The sequence below is a fragment of the Cebidichthys violaceus genome, unplaced genomic scaffold, assembly GCF_023349555.1.
Source record: "Cebidichthys violaceus isolate CVI_PGR_0920_01 unplaced genomic scaffold, fCebVio1.0.p SCAF_12, whole genome shotgun sequence".
NCBI lineage: Eukaryota > Metazoa > Chordata > Actinopteri > Perciformes > Stichaeidae > Cebidichthys > Cebidichthys violaceus.
Window position 1 is genome coordinate 127,532 of NW_027176285.1, and position 7,469 is coordinate 135,000.

The 7,469-nt window shown below is 42.0% G+C and overlaps 1 protein-coding gene across 1 annotated transcript in view; it reads left to right on the forward strand.

Annotated features, from left to right (window-relative positions):
- The first annotated feature begins 595 nt into the window (after nt 1-595).
- lmo4a (LIM domain only 4a) overlaps nt 596-7,469 on the forward strand; it is an 8,609-nt gene continuing 1,735 nt past the window's right edge. The window contains 5 exon segments of the mRNA XM_068705679.1: nt 596-646; nt 648-838; nt 3,956-4,052; nt 4,166-4,324; nt 5,284-7,469. The exon segment at nt 5,284-7,469 is cut by the window's right edge and continues 1,735 nt beyond it. Of these exon segments, the coding sequence (XP_068561780.1) occupies nt 596-646; nt 648-838; nt 3,956-4,052; nt 4,166-4,324; nt 5,284-5,292 (507 nt within the window). The 3' untranslated portion in view covers nt 5,293-7,469.

Below are 7,469 nucleotides of genomic sequence, written 5' to 3' on the forward strand. Positions count from 1 at the left end.
CTCTCTGTCTCTCTCTCTTTCTGTCTCTCTCTCTTTCTCTCTCTCTGTCTCTCTCTCTTTCTGTCTCTCTCTCTCTCTGTCTCTCTCTCTTTCTGTCTCTCTCTCTCTCTCTCTCTCTGTCTCTCTCCCTCTCTCTTTCTCTCTTTCTGTCTCTCTCTCTCTCTCTCTGTCTCTCTCTCTCTCTGTGTCTCGCTCTCTTTCTCTCTCTGTCTCTCTCTCTTTCTGTCTCTCTCTCTCTCTGTCTCTCTCCCTCTCTCTTTCTGTCTCTCTCTCTCTCTCTCTCTCTCTCTCTGTCTCTCTCTCTCTCTCTCTCTCTCTCTGTCTCTCTCTCTCACCAACGTGGTGCTCAGTCCTTCTCTGTAATGTGTCAGTCATTGTAAAGCCACATTTTTGAGGCCGATACAAAGTTTTAATATACATATTGACCGATATTCAAACTGACATTTTTGATAAGGAAAAGGGCATTACTATCAGAAAAGTAATCAGTTTGGAGTTTTTCATTTAAGAATGCCACATATTTAACTGTTTCCATTGAATATTTCCTCTCGCCGCCTCAATGTCTACCCTCTCGTCCTTCTCTCGTCTTCAGGTTGCTATGGTGAACAGCAGGGTGGAGGGGCCCACAGTGGCAGTGATGGGCGGTGGCGGGGGTGACGCCGGGCAGATCGTGTGCAGGATGCGGAGGGCGAATCGCAGACCGCTTCCTGCTCTTCTCCATGGAGCGGTACTGGCATACGCGATGCCTCAAGTGCTCCTGCTGCCACGCTCAGCTGGGCGAGTACAGCAGCACCTGCTACAGCAAAGGAGGCATGATCCTCTGCAAGAACGACTACATCAGGTGAGCCCCGACCATCTGTGTAGACCGTGGTCCATATATGTCAGACAATAGTGGAAGATGTCCACGGCCAAGGTGACGTCTCCTCATTTCCGTCGTTTCCAACCAACAGTCCAAAACACAAGTGAGAAGTTGTCTACTAGTTACAAAACAAGTAGTAATCCTCCACCATCAGGTCCCTCTCAAAACATTCTAGAAATAAAACGTCATATTAACTCATGTAGCAGTTAACTTTTCTTTTATAAATGTGTCAGAACGATTTGGGAAAACAATATCTCAAAGAAATGATGACGCTGTAGGAGCTGCTACCACTGAAGGTGAAGGTGCAGGATTGTTGTCTAACTTACTCATACTGACCCGGACCTCGGACCTTGTAAATTCATAGTGTAAATTTAGTAAGCAAACATTTGTTATCACTATTTTATTTAATTTATTAAGTTGATGAACTTGTTAAACTTTCATTGTTTGTCTGTGACAAAGATGAACAGAGCAAGAGCCATCATAAGGAAATGGTTCGTAAATGAAAGCATGCAAATGTCCTAAGATGATATCAGTCATTGCACTAGTCGAAGGTGCTCAGTACATCTTTACTCATCGCAAGTGTTCTAAGATGAATCGCAGTGGTCTACCGTGACCTCACACATTGCTAATGTGACCTTACAGCAGAGGAGGGCCGTCAGGACCAGCGAAGCCTTCTCTGCTGGCCTAAACATTGACGTGACATTTTTAGTGGTTTGCTTGGTGTAGCTTTGTTTTTTTAACACTCAATGGCTGAAGGAGGAGAAACGGATTTGGGAGTTACTGACGACGCCTTTCTGGAGAAGAACATTTCCAGAAAAGCTGGACATGGTAAGAACGTGACTGACAAAGAGGAAACTTCCTGCCTAAAGATTGTACACATCGTCACAAGTCACTCACTAGACTTCATGTTGAGTTGGCTGAGTAGATTCTTTTTGAATAGGTTTTTGTTAGCTGTGTTGTGCTTTAATCATTATTGTGAATTGCCTGTTTCAATTGCTGAATAGCATATGAATAGAAATATTAAAAGAGTGGTGTGAATTGCTAGATGGTCTAAAGCTTTCTAAGTTGACCTTTAGGTATTTGATGGTTTATTTTCTGTAGCAGTTTCTACTTGTGTACTGTTACTCAGTTACTCAGTGCCAGGTTAGGACTTATAAACATGTGAAACTGTTACCGTAAAGCGGTCAAAACCCTTTGCCCTTCCGTGGTCAAACACTTGACAACAACAGTGATTTCCATAGCTATATAGACGGAGCACAGGACATCAGTACAGCGCCACCCACTGTATACACAGAGAGGAACAGGCCCTGTAAATAATGCACACAACCTCAGGGTTCTGCACAGCAACAAATCCACGAAGCAACATACCCCAGTGAAGGTACCAAATCCCACAGTCATTTAAATACAGCGAAGCAGCCTCGCCACACTCCACCCAACAACAGACCAATGAAACCGATGTCTTTGCTGAGGGCTGTGTATCAATAGACCTGAGACATGAGACCAGCTCAATGCTACAAGCTCTGCACAGAGTGCATGTGTAACGTGTTGTTTGTCATTTAGACTCTGAACAGCACTGTGTTACGACAGAACTACGGTCTGTGTTGTTGTGTTGTGTCACGTACCGGTGAGACAATGAAATATGCAGGGAAGCCGGTTTGAGTAATGGATCCATGGGTTTGAAGGCTAATCCGATGCCAAACACTCTGCACGGCAGTTTGTAATTCAATGAGACAGAAGTGGAAACATACAATGGCTGCATTCACACAGCAACACACCTACTCCTACAGGGTAGCCGAAATGGCAGCATGGCAGCCCACATGCACACTAGAAACAGGCAACACAGCAGCTGTGATGTTCAACTCATTTCGACTCAATTTATTTTGTATAGCACAAAATCTCAATCACAAATCCCCCTCAGAGGGCTTTACAATCTGTACACATACGACATCCTCACAGACCCCGTCCCGGGACCCTCACAGACCCCGTCCCGGGACCCTCACAGACCCAGTCCCGGGACTCTCACAGACCCCGTCCCGGGACTCTCACATCAAACAGGAAGAACCTTCAACAGAGAAAAGAGGGAGAGACCTCAGAGAGCACCAGAGGAGGATCCTCTATCAGGATGAAGTGTGATGTCATGTGTACACAATGAACAACACAACAGAGTTACTACACATTCATGCACATGACATCAATGATTCATATGAGAGTAGTGAGCAGAATAATGGTGAAAACATTACAACTACTAATAATAACAGCAGCAGTGGATATAGTAGAATAATAATGATAATAAAATGATTAATGGCAGCAACAGGCAAGGCATCCATGATGGTTTGTACCAACGTACATTTATAACTAACACCACACATATTACACAGTACTCAGCGTGGAATATGTGTCTGACCAAAATACCAAAAAAAGGAGTTTTTAAAGTGTTTTTGTTTGGAATATGTATAATAAGCATATCATTTAGTTATCCTATTGAGAATTTAATGAACATAAAAACATGACAGCTAGGTTTGCAGTTTTCAAGGTGTATATTTAAATATCATCTATTACACATGAAGATAAAGTTGTGAACACCGGCTGAATATCTATGATCAGAATCATTATAACTGTATTATAAGTACTGTGTAAAGAATACTGCTGTTAAAAAGAACCTGATCTGTTTAAAGTATTTGAAAACAAATGGTATTGTACTTTTGTTCATATAGCAGTACTTTAAAATAAAAGTGAGCAATACACTACTTTTGAATTCATTATTGAATTTTGCCTATAACAATGAGATTAATCGCGATTAAAAATTGTAATCGTTGCCCAGCACTAATATATATAACTTAACCCCTCTTGTAATAGTTCTGATGGCAGGTGGCACCCTGCATGGTAGCTCCTGTCATCAGTGTGTGAATGTGTGAATGGGTGAATGATGACATGTAGTGTGAAAGAGCTTTGAGTGGTCTGAAGACTAGAAAAGAGAAGTACAAGTCCAGTCCATTTACCATCTTATATAGAATCAAATGAAAAGGTGCTGATGTAGCTGTTCATGCAGTGGTGTTGAAGTAGCTGCGTTGACAGACGTGTGCCATGCTTCATGCACAGGCTGTTTGGACACAGTGGAGCCTGCAGTGCTTGTGGACAGTCCATACCTGCTAGTGAGATGGTGATGCGAGCACAAGGCAACGTTTACCACCTCAAGGTAAGTGTGATCAATGAGTTACCACAGTCGTCGTGCTGTTCTCAATGAGCGCATCTTGATTACACAGTGATTACATATAATCACAAGTGACCCTGTCTCTCTTGTTCTCCTAGTGCTTCACCTGTGCCACCTGTAGGAACCGCCTGGTCCCTGGAGATCGCTTTCACTACGTCAACGGGACGATCTTCTGTGAACACGACCGGCCGGGAGCAGGTCTGCTCGGCGGACATCCGGCTCCACTGCAGGCCAACGGCATGATGTCCGACCAGAAGGTGAGAGGCCACGTATTGCTAGTAGTCATTTCTTTATCCAATTTATATAATACCTTTGGGCAACAGGGCAAGGTGTTGCAACTCAGTAAGTTGGGCTATTATTTTAGTTCTTTTTGTTGAAATAAAAACCTTCAATGATGCTGGTGCCATTGGCTCCTATAGCTGACGGGGATCCAAGCCACGCAGTCAGGAATGAATGAACTGATTCACCAGCAGGAAATATTGACCTGTGTATATAATAAACCATCATTTCATTCCTGATTGTCAAACTAATATATTATCATTAACAAAGGACTACATTGTATGGTAAATCAAGCCATCATTCGTTGCATCAATTAATGCGTCCATATACATCTTCAAGGTTTACAAAACATAGGATCTAATATCATTTAATATGTAACAATCCACTAAGTATTCAAATTGACTCATGACATTTTAACCAAAGAAATAAGATATTACACATACATATTACACATACATATTACATACGCAGCAGAGGTGCCACGTTTAAGAGGTAGTTAGGTTAAGATTAGGCTACGAGGTCTGCATTTGAAATCATTTGAACTAATTACATTAATTACATTAATTACATTACTTACATTGTCCTCATGTGTTCAAAAATGAGAGCCCTAGTTCAAGCCAATCTCAGCAACACACCCTATCAACCCAATCAGAAGAGTCTGTTGTGTTTCTCTTATGGAAGTCTTGGTATAGCACACTGTCTCTGTCAGTTATTCAGAAGTCCTTGAACTGTGGTTACATTCATAAGCACATGAATGTACCACAAGATGTAACACAATAAATAGGCCCTCGCGACTGTTATGTGAATATTATGAATGGGGCACATCAAGATAAACAGCTGGTGGTATCATTAAGGGTTTTTAATGCACACATTGAAAATGAGCATGATAAAAAGTGATGTACTCGTGACATTCACCTCTTCTCTTCCACGTTTACAGGTCTGCTGAGGAAGACGATGGAAAACCAAACGTGTGCCTTCTCAACCCACCTTTCTCCTCTGTCTCTCCGTCACCCTCCTCCTCCACCTGTACATCCTGCCATTGGTTGAGCTCCGGTCACTCCGCAGTGTGGATAGAGTCATTACTGCTACTCGTCTACATTTCAACATCCCAACAGGGACGGGCTTCTCTGAGCAGACGCTGAGGAGGGACGTCTGTGAGGAGGGACGTCTGTGAGGAGGGACGTCTGTGAGGAGGGACATCTGTGAGGAGGGACGTCTGTGAGGAGGGACGTCTGTGAGGAGGGACATCTGGACACGTGAAGCAGTCTGTTGGAGGGATGAGGACGCTGAGGGTGATGGAATGTATTTATACAGTAGACTGTTGTCTATTGTGAACTGTGCCAATGTTACTGATAATATTGGCATGGCTAACGGGGGAAAATGGAAGATTGCCATTGAGTTATTTCAGGTGGAATTATTCATTACTTTTACCCAGCTAGCCAGTTATTGAATACGGAGGGAGGAGTGACAGAAATGTGATTTCTTCCAAAATCACACAGACCACACACACGTTTAGCTGTTTCTGTGGTTTGAGGAAATGGATCTCCTGATCTCCAGCTGCTGGATTCCTCCTCTCACACTGCGAGAGACAAGTGAACAAGACGACATCTATGTCCATACTTCTCTGTGTCGTTCTCTTTGTTACGTGTTGGTCTGTGGCTTGGTTATAACAGGGTGATAATGGCCCTCTGGTGGTGGTGTTCCCACCTATCTCAGGCTACATTGCAGTAATAAAGGACCACACCAGCTTATTTTTCCTGTTCTAGACCATCATCTACAAATTGTGTAGATCATAAATTCTGAATAGTAGCCGGGCTTTATTTACCTCAATGAGAGCTAACCATCGCCATAAGCCTTAATTTCCACTATTCTTTTTGACTTGATTAATTCAATAGTAGGTCCATTTCCACAGCACATGTTGCATTAGCACAACAAGAGTCATGTCATGTATTCCACTCCACCTTCTTCCCTGAACTGTTGTATGTTACATGAATGAAATACAACACATTCACAGTCTAGTGTCTTTCCCTTCATTGATGGAAGTGGTGCTGAGATGTGAGTCATTGCAGCTCTTCAGAGGGACTGGCCTGTTTGTTTGTGCGATCCACTTTTATTTGAGATGAAGACATTTTTGAAGGTTCACATGAGAATATATAGTAAAATATACTTACATTACTACCATCATTTCACAAATGATACAATCAGATTTGAGCAAAGTAGGCTATTGATGATTTACTACTTTTCAATAACAACATTTATATCATTTATATCAGCAAAGCTGTCAAATGTGCCTCAGCTGTACTTTGTGTTTAGTGCTACAGTAATTAGAATGGCAGCAAATATTGAGATGCTAATAATCTAAAATATAAACTAACGTGAACATGGTAGACAAGAAAAATGATGCTTTAGTACAACTTTGATTTTACCATTGAACCGATGGTCAAAGCAACAACACTAAAATGTTAGAACCACAACATTGACAACATTGTAGTCATCTGTGAACACAGCGACACTGCTAACAATAGGTCCAGCAGACAGCAAACCAGCAGTCAGCTTGTTAAAGCCCTCAGTTCAGCCAACCTTGGAAGAGACGGTGAAGTCACTAGTGGCTGTCCTGTGCAATGAGTCCCACCACGGCGGGCCCGGTACCGGGTCCACCCCGGTGGGCCAGGTTAAGAAAAGACACAATGGAAGATGGTCTATTTATAGAAGAAATGCATGTTAGCTTTCAGAATCCATAAACCAATTGTGTGTTTTCAAAACTATCTCTTATTACCAATTATTTTAGCAATTAAATTAAATATAACTTTTGTAAATATAAGAGCGACTTGTGTTCAAAAGATCAGGGATCATCAGAATAAGTCTGTAATAAGTTTGTTATTGCTGGATACTAAACATTTTGAACTAGAACTTAATTTCCTTTACAAGCCCTGTCAAGAAAGAAGTCAAGTTTCAAATTCATAAAAAAAAACAAAGGTTAAACCCAGTAACAATTTAATTTGGCTGCAAAATATGTCCTCATATGGAGATGTTTCCAGTTTCCAAAGCATTTAAAAATGGATTGACCCTCTTAGTGAAATCCTCAGATGTGGTGCGTGGTGCACACAAACCACGACGCACACA